The 25,039-nt window shown below is 38.5% G+C and overlaps 1 protein-coding gene across 3 annotated transcripts in view; it reads left to right on the forward strand.

Annotated features, from left to right (window-relative positions):
* Positions 1-25,039, forward strand: part of DEUP1 (deuterosome assembly protein 1) — a 148,796-nt gene that overhangs the window by 42,512 nt on the left and 81,245 nt on the right. For all 3 annotated transcript variants that reach the window (XM_027849392.1, XM_027849393.1, XM_027849395.1), the window contains exon 5: positions 14,278-14,394. In XM_027849392.1, the coding sequence (XP_027705193.1) occupies positions 14,278-14,394 (117 nt within the window). The remainder of the gene's footprint in view (positions 1-14,277; positions 14,395-25,039) is intronic.

The following is a 25,039-nucleotide window of genomic DNA, read 5'->3' on the forward strand; positions in this document are numbered from 1 at the left end:
AAAGCCTCACATATTGTGATAATTTACATCCAAAGTAAACTCTCCCTTATGACAAAGAAAAAACAATGAAGCGTTGAGTCTTTGATACTAAACCTATGTCCAACAGTGTAGACAATATTCTGTCCTAGTAGGCCCCCATTTCTCTTCCATGAAGGAGGAAGTATGTTTCATTATTAAAGATATTTGTGAACTATCAAGCTTTCTAAGGTAGAACACTATACCTTATCAGGAGTTAAAAATGCCTTGACAGACTTTTCTCAGGGTTGCTAGTGATTTTCAGGATTGGACCTCTGCAGTGAATACAAAGATCTCATTGGCAAGACTATAAGGAAGAAATGGCCTTCCTTTGTCCAGTGAGATTCTACCACTTTGGACATTTGACCCAAATAATTTCTAGGACCCTTCCCTCTGTCACTTTTCAATAGTTCATATAAAAAGTGATGTATGACATGAACTGTTTGTAGTGTATTGGACATAACATTGAGAAAAGCATGAGGAAAGATTATTGCAGGTATTAGATCAGTTTAAAAAACCACTGGTCTAAAACTGTCAGTTGATAAGTATAGTTTCTTTAGAGCCTCACATTGTATCTTAGCAGGGAGGAAAATACTATCCCTGAAAAGATGTAATTGCACATCACTTGCCGACATCTGAAGAATTTTTGAAAGCTAAGGATGATTCTAGGATCCAGTGCTGTTCCTGGAAATTTATCAAAAACTATACCATCATTGCAAAGTGTCTCAACAATCTCATCCATGTGTACATGGTTGAGAAGAACCAAAAAAGGAAGGACAATAAAAGGGTTCATCCGGCTTGAATCTCATGGCACCATTTGGACATCATTGGAACAGGATCTGATCTGGCCTTTACTGTTTCCTTTCCTTGTCTCACATATTCATCCACATTGGCTTTTGTAGATGTAAATAAATCTTTTGTTTGCATGGGTGTATCAGCCTAGAGAACTTAAAAGCAGTTTGATATCAAATAGCCAACAGAAACTTACCACTACAGACCTCCCTGATAGGGAAACTCATTATCCAGTCTAGGGGTGGGGAACATGTGGCCCTTTAGGTCCTCAAGTGAGACCCTTTGACTGAATCCAAACTTCACAGAACAAATCCGGGATTTGAGGACCTAGAAGGCCACGTGTGGCCTCAAGACTGCAGGTTCCCTACCCCTGATCCAGTCCATCTATTGGTATTCGTGACTTTGAAGTGGGCAGTCAGGACTATATTTACAGAACTTGATTACAAATGGGAATGGACAATAATTTATTGACATAGTTTGATGAGTGCTGTTACATGCTGCCGGCCAAAGATGATTAGCATCACCGGCCAACTGAGTTCAAGGTTACTTTGCTTGCCAGAGAAGACCAACGTTTTAGATGCAATTGTGCTATGTCATAGTCCCTATGCATCAGAAACCTTAATGATGCTCATAGAAAGAGTGATGATGATCTATGTGACATGGAGGGATCAGAATCACTCATGCACAAAGAGTGAAACTGAGAAGCTGGGACTTTCTCTAGACAGGGTGGCATAATAGATGTAAATGGACTGAATATACCTTCCCTGATTGTTCTTTGGTGATTGGTAGTGCGTGTTGCTGCAGAATGAAGGTTTACAAGAAGTGATCTAAAGAAAAAAGAGCATGGCTCTCAGAAAGCCAAGTTTAGCTTCTCTAGGGTGCTATACTATTGAAGGACTGGAAGAAGTTGAAACTATTACTGTATTAGTATATTGAATTACAATTGATCCCTATAAGGGGAATGAGAAGGCAGTTGATACATCCAAGGCCCACTGATTCATGCCTATTAAAATCCTCTATGATGGTTCTAGACACTTGGGCCAACACAAAACTCTTGAGCTGTTGCAAAATATTGGTCCAAAATTGCAGCAGATACATATGAGAAATGTGAGACCTATGTTCTGTGTGTACAAAGTAAAGCACTACCAACTTAAGCTGCTTCCTTGGAGAACCTGAAGACTTTGAAATTGATCTGCATAGATTTTTTTATCTGTGGAAGGGAATAAGAAGAACATAAACAGCATTGTAGTAATGTTGGGTCACTTCAGCCATTATGAACAGGCCTACCTAAGCAGGAACGATAATACTTCCACATTAGGGTTAGTACTGTGGGAGAAGTATTTCTACATGTATCCCTGCTAGAATTCATTCTGATGAAGGTCCCAATTTTGAAAGTAAGCTACTTAAGAAAATACTATACTTGGCAAGAATCAAGAAATGTAAAAGTAGATCAGTTTTGCACACTATTTTATGTGCTTGGTGCCTCAAAACCTGAATAGAAAGCTCAGTGGCTATTTTAATACATGCATAATATATCACAGTGATTGCCTAATGACTGCTTATTAATCTTTGTTTGAAAGTCTCAGAGACGGACAAGTACATTGTTTGAGTGAGAGAGGCCTGCTACCTAGCTATGGCCTCAGTTCACAAGAGCTCAGAGAGAAATAGGTTCTAACTAGCCCAATGGCATTATGCTTGAGTTTGCTGTCAGGAGCTCCAACTAGGGAACATATTGTTACATGAAATCTTGGTATCCAGGAAAACATAAGGTAGTGGGCCAGTGAAGAGCTACCACATTCCAAATAATTAAAATATTGGGCAGTATTTCAGTCTACAAAATATCATTGGAAAACAGGGATGGGCAATGATGAAACATCTCAACCACCTGGTGCTCTTAGGGAAGCTAGTTATATTCCCTGGTAAAAAGGAGGACAAAAATGATGGAAAGTTGAGAAATCTGACTCCAAGAAGACACCATCCTTGATCCTGCTATCAAGGTGATCTTCTTTAAGCATGGGTCTTACCATATCATCTCTCCCTGAAAAACACACACACACACACACACACACACTCAATAACTCCAGGGGATCCCTTTCATCTCTAGGATCAAATAAAATACGCTCTGTTTCTCATTTAAAGCCCTTCATAACCTGCCCACCCTCCTTACCTTTCTAGTCTTCTTACACTTTACATTTCTTTACGTGCTCTTCAAAACAGTGACACTGCCCTCTTTGCAGTTCCTTACACAGGACACTCCATCTCCTAACTGGGATTTTCTCTAACTGTCCTCTATGTCTGGAATGTTGTCCCTCCTCATCCCTGCCTCCCAGCTTCCTTTAAGTCCTATCCAAAATTTTACCTTGAACAGGAAGCCTTTCTCAACTTCCTTAATTCTAGTACCTTCTCTATAGTGAATATTTCCAATTCATCCTGCATATAGCTTATTTATGTATAGTTGTTTGCATGTTGCCTCCCTCATTAAATTTATGTCTTCTTGACAGCAGGGACTGTCTTTTGCCTTTCTTTGAATGCCCAACACATAATACAGTGCCTGGTACATAGCTGGCATTTAATGTTTATCAACTGACTCACTGACTCTTTCATTTAGTGGCCTCATCAGCATTCAATGATGGTATCTATGCAGGTAACTCCTAGATCTAGTCTAGGTCCAATCTTTTTCTTAACTTCTAGTCCCACATTACCAGTGTGGGCTGTTGGCATCTTAGACTCCATCTGTCAGAAGCAGAACTTGTTATTTTTTCTCCCCAACCTATCCCTTTTCTGAACTTCCCCTTTACTGCTAACAGTACCATCACTCTTCTAGTTATCTAGCTTGGCAACCTTAGTGACTCCTCATTCTCGTCCCACAAATACAATCAATTGCTAAATCTTGTTGTTTCCTCCTCTACAACATCTCTAGTTTATAGTCCGTTCTCTTTATTCACATAGCCATCCCCCTAATTCAGACCCTAAGTACTTCAGGCTTGAACTATTGCAATTGCCTCCTAATTGTTCTTCCTGCCTCAAGACTCTTTCCCACTCTAATCCACCCTCAGGTGCCAGAGTGATTTTCCTCAAATGCAGATCTGACCATGTCGCCTCCCTACTCAATTAACTCTACTGGTTCCATCTTACCTCTAGGATCAAATACAGATTCCTCAGTCATTTAAAACTCTTCATAAGATGGCTCTTTCCTACCTCTCCAGGCTCCTTACACACTCCTCCTCTCCCTTCACTCTGCAGAGTCCAGCCATACTGGCCTATTTGCAGTTCCTCATACAAGACTCTCCTCCTGTTTCCATGCCCTTGAACACTCTCTCTCACGCCAAGAATGCTCTCCCTCCTCATCTCTAAGACTTAGGTCAAGCCATTCTTGGCAGGAAGCTTTTCTTGGTCCCTTCAACTGCCACTGTGTAACCTTGAATCTGCTTTTAAAGTGTCTTGTACAAGTGTCATGTATATATATACATAGATGTACATGTTGTCGGCCCTGATAGAATATAAGTTTCCTGAGGGTAGCGAATATTTAATTTTTGTCTTTGTATATCTAGTGCTTGTCCCATTGTTTGTCTTATGGTAGTCTTTTATTGTCTGTTAATTGATTACTCATTATAGAAATGTCAGCAGATGTGTTCTACTTTTTTTGTCCAATTGTTGTTTTTTCTGGTTCACTAAGTGCTCTTAGGACTATAGGACTTAATCTTACCCAGTGGTGTGCTGGTAAATGTATAACAGTAGCTCTCCATAAAAAATGTACACATGACATACTTTTACATTTTTAGCTCCAGCTCTATATAAAACTGGACCCTTGTTTGCTAACCTCTGGTCTAGACAATCAGCAAAACAATAAATCAAGTCCTGTTTGTAGCATTTGCAGATTTCCAAGGTGTAAATGCTTACACTGAAAATTTAATAATCAGCTCTTTTAAGCCAATTGTAGCTGGCTCCAGCACACTGTTGGTCTTACCCAGTCTTTCTGGGCACTCTTTCCCTTTGCCACTGCTATTTCATGATGTTCCACTGACTATAATCATTTACCATCTTCTTCCCTAACATTTTTGCCAATGATTTTGCTCTAAACTATGGTTGTCTTTATGCCTTGTCTCGACTTGGCAGGAGAACTGCTTGAAGCAGTTTGTTTCTTGGGTTCTTTTGGCCTCTCATGAAGCAGGTATTTTTTACATCACTTCAATTTCTTTAAAAAATGGTTATAATCAAAATCAATGTATTTTCCATTATCCATTTCTCATTTTCTAGTATCAGTAACTTGTTTGTATAAAGCTGCTTAAATCTTTTGCAATTGCATGAAATATATTCTTCTCAGCTGTATAATTTCTTCTAATTTGATATTGATTTTGACTCATTCTAAATCAGGTTCTCAGACTTTTTGGTCCTTAATATGCTTAAAATTATTGAGGACCCCAAAGAGATTTTGTTTTTATGGATTCTTATAATGCCATAGCAGTAAGAAAGTAATTTTGACTTCATGGATCCCTCAGTCCCAGAATTTTGACCACAAAGACTAGCAGGGTTACACACTTTGAAAACCTCTATTCTTAATAGTGACATGACTGTACACAACTAGCTAATTAATAGATGGCTTCCACAATGGTAACTGGTCCTGTCTGTTAGGATATTGCCAATTTCATTTTCTGTGATGTTGTTCAATAATCATCATGTTGGAGACTTGACCGTTGTTTGTTGGATATATTGTAGTGGGGATTTCTTTGTGAATACGTTGGAACATATGGTCACTGAGGTCCCTTCCAACTCTCATATTTTATAATTCTGATGTCCTTAAGCACTACTTTTGAAGTTCATTATCAACTCTCAGTAAGGCTTCTGAGGAAGTTTAAGTCTTGGACTTCTTAATTGTATTAATCCCAAACCTTAACATATTTTTCACTGACCTCCTCTATGTCTACCTTTACATTGAGGTCATCAAGTAGCAGTATATATGTTGACTTGCTTGAAATACACTTTTCAAATTTCTTTAAGAATTTTTCTCCTTCTTTGTTTCCTTGTACCACTTTTGTGGAGAAAGTTCCAGGGATTAGAAACCCCATTATAACAGTAATGATCAAGCTTTTCTCTCCATTCTCCAACATTGAGTAACCAATACTAAATGAATGGTAATATGGTAAACATTACCCCTGCACCACCAAAAGGTGAAAGCAAATCCCAAGATGTAACTCACATATATTTTGATGGGATTTTTTGAAGCATGTGATGAACAGGGAATTCAGAGAGCATGAGAGCTGCCAAGGCCTTCTTGGCAGGTGCTTCCAAATTCCAGGGTATATTCCTCTGGGCCTGTAGAGTTTCTGTTCCCCTGCCAATACAAGCACCAGTATCTATGTGAGGATAGAAAGATAATTCTTTAGCAGCAAAGCAATTTGTGGCTGGATTGCTCTTGATTACGTAGAGAAAAAAATCCACTTCTGATGTCAGTCCTTATCAGTAACGCCTTTGATGCGCAAGTTTTCTTGAAGATTTATGAGTGTTTATTGGTCAGGGAGCACCTTCCTTGGGACAGTCTTTTCCACATTCATGATTGATCTGTGGAAAAACTCAGCCTTAACATAAATTCAGGACACTCAGCAGTCTGAGATGCAGGCTGTTTGGAGGAAAACCTAGGATGGCTGGTTCCTGCAGTTAACCTAAAGATGATATACAGTCAGTGACAGTGGGAAGTGATGGTTATCTCAACATGGATTGAGTGTGCTTAGCTTTGGTACTAATAAGTATTCTGAGAACAACCTTGGTAGAAGCTGCTGTTACCTTAGAGTGAGGGTGGGAGGGTACCAAAGCCTGCTACCAAAATTGGAAGAAAGACCAAAAAAAAACTATTGCACTTTTGACAAGCAAATTTGTGAGGATATAGTCAGCTGTGCTTCAAAGAAAACTATTCTTAACATGAAAGCAAAAAAATTATAAATAAGCCATACTTAATACAAAAGGAGTCTCTAAAAATGGATGTCTAACTTTCAGTTATAATAGGAAACAAATAATAATAACAAAAATAACAATAACAATATTGGTTTGAACCATCACTTAGCCTCACTTCTTTAGGTAGAAATTCATACATCAGTAGCAACTTGAACCATGAGGTGACAATAAAAAAAGACCACTCAAGACACTTTTGCAGTAGATGTTGGCATATGGTAGTCTTCATGGTGCTTGTTTTGCTCACCATGACTAGCACAAGGCTAGTATCCCAGGAGATGATGTTTCCTGTTGTCTTTAAATATGGTATGAACCCAACTCCACTATTTTTTCCAGTTACTTTTCAAAGGAGAACCTGTGAGTCACCATTCCATTTAGCTACAATTTCTTCATGTTTTCTGGTTTTGTCTCTAGTAAATACCTATGTTGATATTGTTCATTTCTCTCAGTAATATGCCAGCTCATTAATCATTGGACAAGGATTTCACTTTCAGAATACTAACAACTAATTTTTACAGAAGATCTAAAGATTGTATAGTTCTCAACTCTGTCACCTTTTCCACCCATTGGACACTGCTGTTGAAGAAAGGGACCCCAGAGGACTGAGTTTTCTTTGTTTCAGGGGTTGTCATAGCTAGAAAATTCATCACCTAATGATTACCCTGATGGTACTGAGCTTCTTTCTATTTAGATGATACTCCTCAAATAGCCGACACAGTCTTCTGCTGGTACCATACTTAAAGCATTTCTTCAACCAGCTCCAGAGTCAGTGCTTTGCTGGCATAATCTTTAAGAGCTCAGGATTACCTCCTCACCATAAAGAGGCTTCAGAGTAGGGTGTTTTGTGTGTGGGTATGTGTGTGCATGGGTGTGTGTGTGATGGGTTGAATTTGCTCCAGAGAACTCAATAAATCATATTGAGATTAATTAGTTTTATACGAAGTTTTCTTTGAACTTCGAAAGAGGACATAGTCTTCCAGAAAGAATAGGGTCTCTTTTGTACCTCCACCTCCTCATGTTACAATCTGCTTTCTAAACCTCTGTGGATTTTTTGTGACAGTGCTCTCTCTTCTGCTTCTACCTGTTTGATCAATCTTTCTTAGTCTCCTTTGCTGTATTTTCATCTATGCTCTGCCCATTAACTACGGGTGTTCCTCTATCCTGGACCACTTCTTTTTTCTCTACTATCTCGGTTGCTGATTTCATCTATTTCCATAGATTCAATAATCATCTTTATCCTGATAATTCCCAGGTCTATGGTATCTAGCTCTGGACTTTCCTGAGCTCCCAGTGCACATTACCCACTACCTCTCAGACATTTCAAACCAAATTGATTATCTTTCCCCACAAACTCATACCTATTCTGAAATTCTTTATTACTATTGAAGTTGCCACCATCCTTCTAAGTTACTCAAATTCACAACCTCTGTGGTATCCTCCCCTCTTCACTCTCAATCACCCCATATATCCAAATGCTTGCCAAATCTTGTTTCTGTCCCTACAACATCTCTCATATATCCATTTGCTATACTCACACAGCCACCTCCTTAGTTAGTTTGGCCTCTCATCACTTCTTGCCCTGATCATTACAATAGCCTTCTAATTGGTCTGCCTACCTTAAGTCTCTTCTCACTCCAATCCATCACCCATACAGCTACCAAAGTGATTTTCTTAACTCTCTATTGACTACAGGAACCAAATATAAGCTCTTCTGTTTGGCATTTAAAGTCCTTCAAAACCTGGCCCCAATATACTAGCTGGTGACATAGTAGATAAAGCGCTGGATTTGGAGCCAGGAAAACACGAGTTTGAGTCCTGCCCCATGCACTTATTAACTAAACAAGTCACCATGGGCAAGTAATTTAACCTTCTCAGTCTCAATTTCCTTAACTGAAAAATAAGGAAATAATCTCATCTTTCTCATAGGGTTGTTGTGAGGATAAAATGAAAGCATCTGTAGACCTTAAAGTACTAGTTAAGTGTTAGCTATCATCATCATAATCATCATCTTCATCATCATCATCTTCAACATCATCATTATTACTATCATCTTTCTTGCCTTTTTGTACATTTTTTAAATACACAGTATGTTCCAGTCACACTGACCTTTGTATTCCCCATGTATGGCACTCCATTTTCCTTTTTTCGTGCAAGTTGTTTCCCATGTGTAAAGGCCTCTCTGCTGACATCTGATTCATAGAATCCATGGTTTCCTTCAAGCCTCGACTTCTATGGGAACCCTTTCCTGAAGAGTGGTTGCTAGTGCCTCCCCCCCAAATCACTTTATATCAATTTTGTGTGTGCACACATACACACACAAATTGTATCATACATATTTTTTTCTCCCACGTGGTCTTTGAAAGCAGGAACTCTATTGTCATTGTATCCCTAATATCTAGAACATAAGAGGAACTTAATAAATGTGTATTGATTGATTCATTCTTAGAAACTACTTAAACTGCTCTCCTATTGCCAAGGTCACCAATGATTTCCTAATTGCCAAATCCATTGGCCACTTCTCAGTCCTCATTCTGCTTGACTTTTCTAAAGCATTTGATACTATTGATCACTCTCTCCTTCTCGATATTCTCTCCTTCCTTGGATTCTTTGATATTACTCTCTTTTGGTTTTCCTCTTACCTTTCCAGTGACTATTTCTTGGTGTCTTTCAATGCTTCTTCTCCACCTTCTAACCCTCTAAATGTGAGCATTATCCACACTTCTATCCTCAACCTTCTCTCTACATTCTCTTTTGGAATTTCAATTGCCAAGGGGTTCTTATCTCTATGCAGGTGGCTCCTGAATCTATATTTTCATCCCACACATCTTTCCTGAGCTCCAAAATGTAATTTAAATTGCTTGTTAGACATGCCTACCTTGTTATCTCACTGGAACTTCAAACTCAACATATCCAAACTTGAGTGGGGTAACATTGTATGTTAAGGAGACATCTCTATATGTAGAAGAAATCTAGGAATAAGAATGGGAGAAATGGTGGTGAGCATTTGGGTGAAAATGAACAGAGAGAGAAACATAGGTAATTTTGTCATCAAAGACTACCACAAACACCCTAAACAGGAAGAAGAAATAAATTAGGCAAGCTTGGCAAAGAGTCATGATATAGTAGTGACAGAGGACTTAGACATCTTCTGAAGTTCTCTTTGTCTTCCAAAAACAGAATTACTAATTATTCTTGACATAATGATAATTTCATTCTTCAAAAGGTTGTCACTCAGTCAATAAGCATTTATGAAGTGCTTCCAACCTCATTATTCCATCAAAACTTTTCTAACCAAAGTTACCAGTAATTTCTTTATTGCCAAATCCAAAGACTTTTTTTTATACTCCCTTTCCTCAATCTCTCTGTAGCTTTTGACACTGTTGATCACCCTCTCTTCCTTGATACTATCTTTTCTTTAGGTTTTCAGGACATCACTCTCCCCTGGTTCTCCTTCTGTCTATTGGACCACTCTATCTCAGTCTCCTTTGCTGGATCTTTGTCTCGATCATGTCCTTGAGCCATCAGTATCTCATAGGGTTCTGTCCTGGGCCTTCTTCTCTTCTCCCTCTATACTACTTCACTTGGTAATCTCATCAGCACCCATTTAGTTGCCATCTTTATGCTGATGATTCTCAAATCTACCTATCCTGCCTGTACCTCTCTGTTGACCTTCTGTCTCACACCTCCAACTGCTTTTCATATGTCTCAAACTGGATGTGCAGTAGACATCTTAAACTCAACATGTCTAAAATTGAACTTATTACCTTTCCCTTTAAACCTTCCCCAAGTTCTACCCAGCCTGTAGAGGGTAACACCATTATCTCAGTACCTCAGGCTTTCAACCTAGGTGTCCTCAGATCCTCATTATCTTTTATCCCCCATATCCAATCTATTTCCAAGGCTTGTCGAATTCACCTTTGCAGCATCTTTCAAATGTGTCCCCTTTCTCTCCTCTGACCTTGTCACCACTCTGGTGCAGGGCTTCATCATCTTATGCCTGCATTACTGCAAATAGCCTGCTAGTGGGTCTGCCTGCATAAAGTCTTTCCCCACTCCAATTCATTCTCTGTTCAGTCACCAAAGTTATTTTCTATGTCACTCTCCTACTCAATAAATTCTCTGTGGCTCCCTATCACTTCCAAAATGAAATATAAAATCATCTGTCTGTCACTCAAAGCCCTTCATAACCTAACCCCTGCCTACCTTTACAGTCTTTTTACACCTTATTCTCCACCATGTATTTTTTGATCCAATGATAATGGTTGTTCCACAAGCAAGACACTCCAGCTCTTGGTTCTGGACATTTTCTCTCACTGTTCTCTGTGCCTGGAATATTCTCCTTCCTCAATTCTACCTACTGGCCTCCCCAGCTTGTTTTCAGTCCCAACTAAAGTCCCATCTTCTAGGAAACTTTTTCCAACCCCTCTTGATCCTAGTATCTTCCCTTGTTTAATTATTTCCTATTTATCCTGTATATAGTTAACTTGTATGTATTGCTTTGTTTATCACTCTCCACCACTTAGATTGTGAGTTCCTTTATGGCAGTAATTCTCTTCTGCCTCTTTTTTATAACCTCAGTGCTTAGTACAGTGCCAGGCATTTAATAAATGTTTATTTGACTTACTGACTACTTACTATGTGCAAACACTATGCTAAGTAAAGGACTACGGATAAAAAAGAAGTAATAACACATTCCCTGCCATTAAGGAACTAACATTCTAATGGAGGAGACCACCATTTTATGTTAAAAAAAATAGAAGGACATATCAGATACATACAGTGTAAATTAAAGGTAATCTCAGAAGAGAGATACTAGCAGTGGGGCAGGGGTGGTGAGAAGTTGGAGAGGACAAAGAGACTAGAAAAGGCCTCCTATAGAAGGTAGGATCTGAGATGAGGGTTGAGGGAAGCTAGGGGGCAGAATTGAGAGAAGCAGAGCCTTCCAAGCATGGAGAATAGACATTGAAAAGCCACAGAGTCGGGAGATGGAGTATCATGATCCCAAAACGGCAAGAAGGCTACGTAGAGTGTGGATATGTGTAAGAAAACTGGAAAAGTAGGAAGGAACTAAATAATTAAGGGTTTTAAATGCCAAGGAGAGGGTTTGATATTTGATCCTACAGGTCATAGGAAGCCACTAGAGGTCATTGATCAGGGAAGTGACACAGTCAGAGCTGAGTGGAGGATGGATTAGAGGAAGAGAGACCGAAGGCAGGGAGACCAACCAAAGGCGATTGCAGTGGTCTAGGCAGGAGGTGGTAGGGCCTGCATAAGATCAGCAGTGTCAAAAGAGAGGAGCGGGCTGATCTGAGAGATGCTATGAAGGCAGAAACAACAGACCTCAACAACTGATTGGGTATGGGAGGTGAGTGTGAAAAAATAGTCAAGAATGAAAGTGAAGTTGTGAGATTGTATGACTGGGAGAATGGTGGCTTTCTGGATTTGATTCTCACCAGTAGGGTACTAATTTCTGCAAGAGAAAAAATGGTAACCTTGGGGAGAAGTGTGATACTTTCCTCTTAGAATTTGTGATCAAGCAAAGAAAGGCCAGATGTCTTTTGGCATGCACTTTTGATCTGAAGAAAGCAGATTTCAAAGTGTTCAGAGGAAGGATAGGATCTCATCAACTAAAACTGTGCAGAAGTTAACTGATTGTAAAGGGATGAGGAAAGGAAAAAGCATTTATTTAGCACCTACTATGTGCCAGGAACTGCGCTAAGAACTTTACAAATTTTATCTCAGTTGATTCTCACAACCCCAGGAGGTAGGTGCTATTATCATCTCCATTATACAGTTGAGAAAACTAAGGCAGACAGAGGTTAAGAACTTGTTCAAGGTCACACAACTAATAAGTTTCTGAGTCTGGATTTGAATTCAGGTCTTCCTGACCCCAGACTAAGTGCTTTATCTACTGTGCTACCTAGCTGCATACTCTCACACAGGATTTGTCTGAAGAAATTGATATGGATACACTGAGAATTCGCCAACCAACTTAATTTTAAAGATTATCTCTGGAAAAGGGAACCAAGGAAACACAATATGATGTATCCATAAATATGGCATGATCCTGTGGGAACAGGGTGCAGAAGATCAGATTTAGCTAAAGTGGGCAAGGAATACTGAGGATGGGAGAAAGGGTTTGTGGTTATATGTTTGTTTGTAACTGGACAAGGGGACAAGGAGATCAAAGAAGACAGAACCATTGCTTCAGGTGTGTGGGACAATGCCAATCAGCAACCACAGGGCTATGCGTTTTTTTATTTTATTTGCGTTTTCTTTGTGCAATCCAATGACCTTTGCTTAAGAAGAGACACAGAGGACCCAGAGCCCCGAAGCTCTTAATGAATTCAACCTGTCCAGATAAGCCTCAACCGCAGGTACCAAAAGAATTGAATGATGTGATTGCTGAAGGTCTGTTAGTGATATTTGAAAGATTGTGGAGAATAGGAATGGTATTCACAGGACTAGAGAAGGGAATTGCTGTCGCATTTTTAAGGGGGGCAGGGACTAAGGGGAAAAACGGCGACGGAAAGAGAGAGCAAGAGAGAGACAGACAAAGACAGAACTGTATAAATTATAAGCCAATAAATTGACTTCATTTCTTGGGGAAATTCTTGAATCTTACATTTGGTTCAAGAAATTAACTTTCCAAATACAAGATTAAGGAAGGCATACATAGACAGCAGTTGATCTCAAAAAGATACAAAAGTTTTAGTAGACCTCAAGCTTGATTTGAGTCCATAGTATAATGTGGCTGACCCTTATGCACGTGCTCTCTTGTGATAGCCAGATATGGATTACTGGATTACTTGCTGTTTGAAGACTTTCTCTTGTATTCTTCTACCTTTGAGTATGCATACATATATCATCCTGCCACATCTAGAATCAACTTACTTAGCATCAATACTGAATGAAAATTTTTAAGGGCCTGCTCAGGCACATAGTATTACATGATTCTTATTCCTTCTTTGTTTTATTTAATTGAATTGAAACTAAAGTATTGAAACAGTCTTGCTTATTATTATTTTTATATAATTATATGTATTTACACATCAACATCATTGAAACTGAAATGACCTAGAAATTTTCACCATTTTTTTCAGAATAAATTAAAAGTTAAGGTTTTTTTCAATACATTATGAACTAGTTATTCCATAGATCTAGTTATTGAAATAAAAATTGTTAACACAAGATGGCAGTAAACAAAATTTTTTTTAAATATTATTTTAAATATTGTAGGGTTCCTAAAATGTAGTTAAGGGAAATTTGAAGGAACATTTGTCAAGTGATCAATGTTGGAAATTAAAGAAGTTTCAGATTTACATCAAAGCTCAATTGTGTTCAGCTTTAGTAACTTAATTTCAATAACTAGCTCCATAGTTATATATTGAAATGCTTATGCTTTGCAGGATTTGCCAATTATGACAAATTGTTAAAGTAGTGCATTTGAAAAAAGAAATGAAGCCAAGTTATGGTAGGAATAGCAAATAGACTTTAAACATTAATATTTCCTTTTGTTGATAGTTTTCTAAACTGACAAATAGCTTTGAAAAGCTGAGATTGCACCAAATGAAACAATGTGGGACTCTTAACAAAGATGAAATTCCATTTGAATTGAGCAACATAAACCAAAAATTAGAGGTAAGATATATGTTCATAACTACGTTCATTGGTATTAAAGATTGATTTTTGTTATTGGCTGTTAATATTGAATGTAATGTATGGAATAGCTTGCTTATATGGCAGCAAATACCATTCCCAATCAGTCTTGCTCTAAGTATGTTCTTTTTGTTGTTTTTTTTTTTGCTTAGGCCATTGGGGCTAAGTGACTTGCCCAGGGTCACACAGCTATTAAGTGTCAAGTGTCTGAGGCTGGATTTGAACTCAGGTCCTTCTGTCTGAGTATATTCTTTTTAGTTTTATGTCCCTTTGGTGAATTAGAACAGTGATTTGAGGTAACATCTGAATACATCAAGCCATTTTTTCAGAACCAAAACAAAAGTTCTTGAAAGCTTGGAATCTATAGCTGTGGAATACACTTCAGAAACACCCTATTTGTCTGTAATCATTGGGTACTGAAATTTGGATGAAGATATGCAGCAGTTTTTAGGACAGAATTTGGGCTGTACTTTTTTGAAAGATAGTAGCACTTTACAGTGATATTTGATAAACGAGCATACCATGATATTTATGAATTAATGCATTCTGTCCCCCCAAAATCTGCATGTGGCTTTTCTGCCTTGCCAATTCCAATCAATACCTAGAGCAGTGGCATGGTTCTAACATGGTTTCTCAAACATCCATGTTTCATAGAATCATCGAGGCCTTCTAGAGAAATGATATATTCAAATATTTGTGTGCTTTAACAGAATGTAACATATTTCAAAGAGAAGCCTCCAATACTGCTTTTCGAAAACATTGTTAACATAGCGTAATCAAGCTCTGTAAAGTCTCAGTGTTGTGCTGGAATATTATTTGACCATTGCAACTGTGGAGTTTACACAGGTGTTCTTATGGACACCCATAACATTCTTTTGCTCAACATTGTGTTTTTCCCCAAGCCAGTGAATCATGTTAAGCAAGGTATATCATGGATAAAGATCAAGCCAATTATTGTCTATTTCGCTAAATATTCTTATAAGTCTTACATGAAAGAATTAAATAAATATAAACTATACATTACCTGAAGCAGAATCTTAAAATTAATTTTTAAGCTTTTTAAAATTTGACTTTATTTTACTTCTAGAGGTCATAGTTTCCCTATAGAATCATAATCTGGAATCATAGTAAAATCAATGGTAAAAGATGGTTATATAAAAAATTTTCACCTTACATGCATTTGTCTAGATGTAAAGCCACATAAATTAATTGATTACAGGAACAGTTTATGTGTTTATACTTGCTTGTAACTACTTACAAAAAAATAATATTTAGAGCTGAGCTTCCCTGGGTTTAGTGTAAACCTAAATATTCATTTGGTTTGGAAATACAAATTTGTATCATTGGTGGGGGGAAGATTTATTTCATCAGTATAGGGAATTCCTAGTATGGAAACTCCCATAAGCCACGGAGCCCTTGGCCACTTATCCTGGAATGAGATCCTTGGATGGACCTCTGGCTCCAATTCATTTCAACAAATATGTATTAAGCACCACAATGTGAAAGGCACTGGGTCAGCAACTTGGGAATACAAAAATGAAGAGCACAATTCCTGTCTTCAAGGAGCTCACATTTTACTCCGGGTATCTTTTATCCAGGGAGGGGAAGGTGTGGGAAGGGGGAGAGAGGCAAGGCAGGATATAGGACACGTATACCAAAAATGTAATGTTTTCGTTATTTCTTCCCCCCAAAACAAAACAAAGCAAAACCAGTTCTTAGCTGTTGACCAGATCCCAGGATTACATAACTACTGGACTGAAGTCCTGACTACGAGTTTAGAAGATTGAGGTGATCAGAAAGTGCCTGATGGCTAAAAGTCCCATAGTCTGGGCATTTCTAATCTTTTTCATAATCCCATACTCTTATACAGCCTTGTATCATGATTGCTTAGGATATGAATTTAGCACAAAGCTAATTAGCTCTAAGTAATTCAGAAGCATGCCAGGGAATAAAATCTTTTTATAATGATTTTGGTTTCTTCAATGAATTGTAATAAATATTAGTATGCCTTGAAAAATATGAAATGCTTTAGTCCTGCCAGAATTTGAGCTTGTATCTTTAAGTATTCTTTTCAAAATTATGAATAAAACACAGATGATATTGGTCTAGATATAATTCACATAGAAATATCAACTAATTATTAAAATAGAACCTTATGAATAAAACAGATGATATTTGTCTAGATATAATTAATGTAGGAATATCATCTAATTATTAAAGTAGAACCTTTTACTTTGTACAAATGAAGACATTAATTACAAGTTATCTGATTTCATATTAGTAAGAGAGGTATAGTGGAATGAATATTATATTGGGAATCAGGAAGTTCATTTTCCAATATTAGCTCCTCCTGTAGCTAACTGCATGACTAGGCAAATCACTTCCCCTCTCTGGGTCTCAGTTTCCTCATCCTCTGTGTTGGGAGGAACAGAGGAGGGCAGTGGGAAACAACAGTAAGGTAAATTGGACTTTAAAGTTGCTTCCAGCTCTGACATTCTGTAATTCAGCAGGAATATTAGCATTGGGAAGCATTATAGAGATCATCTAGTCCCCTTCCCTCACCTAATAAATGAAGCCTAGAAAGCTTTAGTTACTTACCTAACATTAAATAGCTAAATTGAAGCACATCTCTTCTTTATTTTGTCGTAATATATGCATTTAACAATAATCATAACTAATATTGATAATGCACTTTAATGTTTATAAAGCACTTTACATACTTTATTTCATTTGATCTCCCATGAAGTAGTACAGTTATTATATTATTCTCATTTGCAGATGAGAAAGCTGAGGTTAAGAATGGTTCAGTGTCTTTCATGACCAAGTTCATACTATACATGTCATGAAGCTGAATGGTCATCTCAGGGTTCTTGTGTCCAGAGCTCCCCTGGAAACTTCTGGGGGCTTCAAGGACAGTATGACTCAGTGTTTTGGGCTTTGGGGAAGATGAATTTCCCATGTGATCCTGGTCATAGTATGGCCTGGCTCAAATGTGATCAGAAGCAGACAAGAAGTTTATCATTCCCAAAGGCCCAAGCAACGAACCATATTGTCCTTGAAGCCCCTAGAAGTTTCCAGGGGAGATCTGGGTACATGCTTCATGAGATAACCTCACTGGGCTCATTAAGCCTCGCTACACTAGTAAGTATCAACGATTCAAACCCAGGTCTCCCTTGACTTCAGATCTATCACTTTTCTCACTATAACATGCTGCCTCCTAAAAAAGCACTGAAATTTTAATGAGACCTCATAAAAACTCTGTGCTGTTCAATTTGAAGATGGTTGATAATGGCAGTGACTTGTGTTGGAACTTGTGGATTTATGAGATAAAAATTGAGCAAATTTTATCAAAGGTTATCCAAAACAATTCATTGAAAACCGTGAAACACCTCGTTCTTTTTCTAAGTGTGGTATAGCTTTCATTTTCTAACTCAGTATATTGATTCTGCAACCATATTAAAGTAATGCCAACATATGTTATAGCTGAACCAAACTGGAGCCCTGACAATCCAATAATTTCAGTCATCTTTGTGATTAATCTCAATGACTGTGACCAAATGCACTGGGTAGCAAACTACACCTATTAAGATAACCAATGTAATCAGATCAGCCATGCTGCAGACTGGCCATTTTATGTATAATTGAGTCTATAACCAGACACAGTTACTATGGAGTTTTTTTTTCTACCGTATTGTTGCCATAGTTTTATTTCCAAATTTTAGCAGAAGATCTTTTAATTCTAGAAAGTGGAAACAACTGAAAATAAAATGTCAACTCATTCATTCAGCCTACAAGCATTTATTAAGCACCTACTCAATTGTCCAACACAAATATAAGCACAGTAGAAAATTTAAAAAAGAAAGACGACCCAACCGTTGCTTGTGAGTGACATTTAATTCAAGGAGACAAGATGTTAGGGCCAATCCCCAAAAGAATTGTGAAAGAGGTGAAACTTGTCTATGAGCACCCAGCCAATGTTCCTTCTAAGTTTGGTAGGATATGAACAGATGAGTATGCTCCATGAGCAGACAATAGTGTTTGGCCAATAAATCAATCTTTCCCTATTTAATGGTTCCTTCTCTGCTTCCTACAAACACCCCAATGTCTTCCTCATCCTTAAATATTCACTAGATTCTAAAATCCCTTCCACCTACTGTTCTATATCTCTTCCCACACTCCCCCTCAGCTAAGTTACTTGAAAAAGGCATCTAACTACACTAAATATCCCCTCTTCCTTTCTCATTCCCTTCTAAACTCTTTGTACTTTGACTTCTGATCTTATCTTTCAACTGAAATTTCTTTCTCCAAGGGATCTCTCCCAGTGGTCTCTTAATTGCCAAGTCTAAAAGCCTTTTCTGAATCTTCATCCACTGATCACTTCTTCTTCCTGAATAAATGTCCTTTCTCAAGATTTTCCTGATAGTGCTCTCTTGGTTCTCCTACATATTTTACCGCTCTTTTTTACTCTCCTTTACTGAATCTTAATCTATGTTATGTACCTCCTATGTGTCTGGCCCCCAAGGCTCGGTCCTTGGCCCTCTTCTTTTTTCTCTGCAAACTGTCTCATTTGGTGATCTCATCAACTCCCATGGATTCAATTATCATCTCTACGCCAATCACTCCTAGATCTGTATACCTAGCCTTAGTCTCTCACCAACTGGTTATTGGACATTTAGAAATGGATGTCTTAAAAGCATCTCAAATGCAACATATCCCAAACAGACTTTTTTCCCCAAAAAACTTACCCTAAGACTATTGAGTATTCTCTAATGCTATTCCCTAATACTAATACTATTCCCTAATGCTATTAACCATACAGTCACCTAGATTCACAATCTTGGTGTCATCCCAAGTCCTCACTCTCACTCATCCCATTTATCTAATCAGTTGCCAAATCTTGTTTCTATCTCCATGACACCTCTTACTCACCCATTCCCTACACTCACACCGTCATCTCCCTAATTCAGGCCCTGGTTTGCTTACCTGTATCTCTCCCCATTCCAATCTATCCTTTACCAAAATGATTTTGCCAAAGTGTAGTTCTGACCATGACAGCCACCTACTCAGGAAACTCAAGTGACTCTAGGAGCAAATATCTCCTTTGTTTGGTATTTAAAGCTTTTCACAACTTGACTGCTACCTGTATCACCTTTCTTTTAGAACCTTACTCTTCCCCGCCCCATGCAGTCTATGACCCAATCATACTGTCCTACTTGGTGTTCCCCTCACATAACACTCCCATCTCCTCTCTCCATTCTTTTCTACCAGCCATTTCCTATGCCTGAAATGTTCTTCTTCCTCATGTTCACTTCTTAGAACCTTGAATTCCTTTAGAACCCAGATTAAGTACTACCCTTTCCAGGAGGCCTTTCTACAACTCCCAGCTGTAAATACCTTCCTCTAAAGGTATTTACTTCCTCTACCTACTTGATATGTATTTTGTATGTACCAATTCATATATATATATATATATATGTGTGTGTGTGTATATATATATATATATATATATATATATATATATATATTGGTTCCCCCATTAGAATGTAAAATCTTTCATGGAAGAGACTATTTTTGCTTTTTATTTGTATCAACAGCAGTTAACACATAGCACTTATTAAATGCTTGTTGATTATTTAACAATAAGGAATCACTGCTTGGCCCAAGAGACTCAGGGTGCTTGCCCCTCACCCTTCTCCATTAAGAGGAACTCATTTGTTCTGGACCCATGTAGGTAGTCTGGACTGGGTTCAGTCCTAGGGGAGCCTGGCCTTTAATGAGAGGTCTTAGATCCCTTTTTCTTATACTTTTTTGGCCTTCAAAACCTTCATTTTGGTGCCCTGGAATGATTTACTTAAAGCTTAGGTTTTGGTTCATGTCTCATATAGAAAGATACTTAATGTACGATACTAATCACGTACGAGACAGGTATTTATTTCCTACACAAAAAAGCAATGTTAAAATACAGAAGATATAGCAAGCACTGACAAGACTTTAGCAAACACTTACTTATAACTTTTAACTATTTTTATAATCTGCCAAGAGGTTGAGTCATAAACATGAGAACAAAAAGCAGTTTGTGGGAGGACTGCATAAGTGTTGCTATATCTCACTTCAGCTTTACACTGCCCCAAAACCTCCCTGTCCACGTCTTCTGTCAATCCCCGCCAGGAACTGAGTTCATTCTCTAGCCAGTTGTCATCTTCTACAAGAAGCACTAGACTAGTTAGTTGGCTATACAGCTTTGACCAAAGAACCTGGGACTGTCAAACAGCTTGGACTCACAGGCTGGCTTCCAAGCTTAGCCATGTTCATTTCAGGATCAATACTTGCTCGCCTAAGATCAGGAAAGAGCAAACACAAAAAATGCAACCTCAAACCCAGGACCAGGCTTGCTTAGGCAGGACATGGGCTTTAGCTGCTGGGTGATCACATAGTGACTGATGCTTTCTTCCTCTCTCCCTAACACCTTCTGGGAAATCTCAGAGGTACACAATGCCCCCTGGAAGGGAGAAGGAATCAGGGACTATGGGCAGTCAACCCTTTTGTTAAAGATCCACTGAGTCACTGAGTCCACTGGCTCTTCCGGTTCAGGGACTGATAAAGGGATTGTTTGATCAAAGTGCCAGACTCACTCAGCATGGACCTGCAGAAAGTAAAACTCTGATCATGTTCCTGGAACCCTGGGTTACAAATGATTGAAACTGTAGTATGATCAAACGATTGAAATCACAAGTATGCTTATTGTGCCTCAGTTCTTAAAAAGTGCTTTGCCCTTCTATCTCACATAGTTACTGTCCCATCTGACTCTTTCCCTTCTTTGCTGACTCTTAAAAATATTTTATTTTTTCCCAATTACATGTAAAAATAATTTTTAACATTCATCTTTAAAAAAATTCTGAGTTCCAGATTCTCTCCCTACCTCTCTTATTCTCTCCCCCGCCACTGAGAAGGCAAGTAATTTTATATAGGTTATATATGTTGTCATGCAAAACATGTTTCCATGTTAGTCATGTTGTGAAAGAAAATACAGACAAAAAAAAACCAAGAAAAAATAAAGAAAAAGTATGCTTCAATCTGCATTCAAACTCCATCAGTTCTGTCTTTAGAAATAGATGACATTTTTCATCATAAGTCCTTTAGAATTATCTTGGATTACTGTATTGCTGAGACTAAGCAAAGTCATTAACAGTTAATATTCATACTATATTGCTGTTACTATATACAATGTTCTCCTGGTTCTGCTCATTTCACTTTGCATTAATTCATGTTAGTCTTTTCTGGTTTTTCTGAGACCTTCCTCCCTGTCATTTCTTATAGCACAATAGTATTCCATCACAGTCACATACAAGAACTTGTTCAGTCAGCCCCCAATTGTTGCCCATCCCTTCAGTTTTCAATTCTTTGCCACAACTAACAGAGCTGCTATAAAAATTTTTGGACATATTTTTGTTTTTTATCTCTTTGGGATACAGACCTAGTAATGATATTTCTTGGACAAAGGGTATGCATAGTTTTTGGTCAAAGGGTATGCATGGTTTTATAGCCCTTTGGACATAGTTTCTTTTTTTTTTTTTATTGGTGAGGCAATCGGGGTTAAGTGACTTGCCCAGGGTCACACAGCTAGTAAGTGTCAAGCATCTTGGGCCAGATTTGAACTAAGGTCCTCCTGACTCCAAGGCTCTATCCACTGTGCCACCTAGCTGCCCCTGGGCATAGTTCCAAATTTCCCTATAAAATGGTTGAATCAGGGGGGCAGAGCCAAGATGGCGGAGAGAAAGCAGTGACTGTCTTGAGCTCTCTCCCAAAGCCCTCCAAATACCTAAAAAAAGTCTCTAAACAAATTCTAGAACAGCAGAACCCACAAAAAGACAGAGTGAAACAGATTTCCAGCCAAAGACAGCCTGGCTGGTTGATCAGAAAGGTATATCGCGCCAGGTGGGGAGAGGAGCTCATTTCGATGTGAGTGCACAGGCCTCAGCGACCCTGGAGCAGGCCTCTGAGGACTGAATCACAGGCAGCTGTGGCAGTTTCCAGACTTCTCAACCCCTGAACGCCAAAGGCAACTTAGAAGGTCAGTGGGAAAAGTCTGTGACTGCAGTGAGAGAGGAGCTAGGTCTCAGCCGCAAGTCTCGAGTGCGGCCCCGGGGCCGCGGCTTTTTCCTGAGCTTCCAGCACACAGACTGAGGGGGAATCGAGTGGCTGATCAGAGGGGGATTGCAAAGATCTCTTTGCTAGTGCTGAGGCAGGAATCTCTTGTTTTGCCCGTGCTTGGATCTGGGTCACAGTTCTGAGGGGCAGTCCTGAAGCAAGGAGGAGTGCTGGTGCAGTGGAGCTTGTTGTGGTGGTGGAGAGAAAACACCTTGCCCCTTATCATACGACCTTGGAAGAACTGAAAATTTACAGGTCCCTAAAAGTACCTCTGAAAACAGCTGTACAAACCCCTGAAGCTTAGGACAGTACACTCTTCACATTGGAAGCAGAGTTTTACCTTAACAAAGAGTTTAAAACTCAAATAATTGGACGGGATCATGAGTAAGCAGCGCAAAAAGAGTCAGACTATATTATCTTACTTTGGTGACAAAGAAGATCAAAACATACAACCAGAAGAAGACAACAAAGTCAAAGCTCCTACATCCAAAGCCTCCAAGAAAAATATGAATCAGTCCCAGGCCTTAGAAGAGCTCAAAAGGCATTTTGAGAAGCAAGTAAGAGAAGCAGAGGAAAAACTGGGAAGAGAAATGAGAGTGATGCAAGAAAATCATGAAAAACAAGTTAACAGCTTGCTAAAGGAGACCCAAAAAAAATTGAAGAAAATAACACCTTAAAAAATTGCCTAACCCAAATGGCAAAAGAGGTCCAAAACCCCTATGAGGAGAATGCCCTAAAAAGCAAAATTGCCAGACAGAAAAGGAAGTCCAAAAGATTACTGAAGAAAATACTTCCTTAAAAATTAGAATAGAGCAATTGGAAGCTAGTGACTTTATGAGAAATCAAGACACTGTAAAACAAATCCAAAAGAATGAAAAATTAGAAAACAATGTGAAATATCTCATTGGAAAAACAACTGACCTGGAAAATAGATCCAAGAGAGAGAATTTAAAAATTATTGGACTATCTGAAAGCCATAATCAAAAAAAGATCCTAGACATAATCTTTCAAAAAATTATCAAGGAAAACTGTCCTGGTATTTTAGAACAGAGGGCACAATAGAAATTGAAAGAATCCACCGATCTCCTCCTGAAAGAGATCCCCAAAGGAAAACTCCTAGGAATATTGTAGCCAAATTCCAGAGTTCCCAGGTCAAGGAGAAAATATTACAAGCAGACAGAAAGAAACAATTCAAGTATTGTGGAAACACAATCAGGATAACACAAGATTTAGCTGCTTCTACATTAAGGGACCGCAGGGCATGGAATATAATATTCTGGAGAGCAAAGGAGATAGGATTACAACCAAGAACCACCTACCCAGCAAAAATGAGTATAATCCTGCAGGGGAAAAAATAGTCATTCAGTGAAATAGAGGACTTTCAAGCATTCTTGATGAAAAGACCAGAATTGAATAGAAAATTTGATTTTCAAATACAAGACTCAAGTGGAACATGAAGAGGTAAACAGGAAAGAGAAAATCATAAGAGACTTATTAAGGTTGAACTGTTTACATTCCTGCATGGAAAGATGATATTTGTAACTCATGAGACCTTTGTCAGTATTAGGGTAGTTGAAGGGGAAAAAATTATATGTATGTATATATAGATATAGATGGATAGAGGGCACAGGGTAAGTTGAAAATGAAGGGGTCCTGTCTGGAGAATAAAATTAAGAGGTGAGAGAGGAATATACTAGGAGAAGGAGAAAGGGAGAGGTAGAATGGGGTAAATTATCTCACAAAAAAAAACAGAAAAGAAAAGGGTCTTACAGTGAAGGGGAAATGGGGGAAGGTGAGAGGGAATGAGTGAATCTTATTCTCATAGGATTTGACTTAAGGAGGGAATAACACACACACTCAATTGGGTGTGGAAATCTGTCTTACCCTACAGGAAAATGGGGGGGGAGGGGACAAGAGAGTAGGGGAATGATAGAGAGGAGGGTAGATTGGGAAAGGGAGTAATCACAAGCAAATACTTCTGAGGAGGGACGGGGTCAAAAGAAAGAATAGAATAAATGGGGGGGTGGGATAGGATTAAGGGAAATAGAGTTAGTTTTTCACAGCATGTCTACTATGGAAGTGTTTTGCATAACTGCACATATATAACCTATATGTAGTTGCTTGCCTTATCAATGAGGGTGGGTGGGGAGGGAGGAAGGGAGAAAATTTGGAACCCAAAGTTTTAAAAACACATGTTTAAAAAAAGTTTTCACATACAACTGGGAAATAAGAAATACAGGAAATGGGGTATAGAAATCCATCCTGCCCTACAGGAAAATTGAAGGGGAAGGGGATAAGAGAAGGGGGGGAGAGATAGAAGGGAAGGCAAACTAGGGGAAGGGGTATTTAGAGTGCATGCCATCTTGGGGTGGGGAGAGGGATGAGATAGGGTGAAAATTTGGAACTCAAAATCTTGTGGAAGTAAATGTTGAAAACAAAAAATAAATAAAAGTTACCACAAAAAAATAGTTGAATCAGT

The sequence above is a fragment of the Vombatus ursinus genome, unplaced genomic scaffold, assembly GCF_900497805.2.
Source record: "Vombatus ursinus unplaced genomic scaffold, bare-nosed wombat genome assembly UNPS02007344.1, whole genome shotgun sequence".
Taxonomy (NCBI): domain Eukaryota; kingdom Metazoa; phylum Chordata; class Mammalia; order Diprotodontia; family Vombatidae; genus Vombatus; species Vombatus ursinus.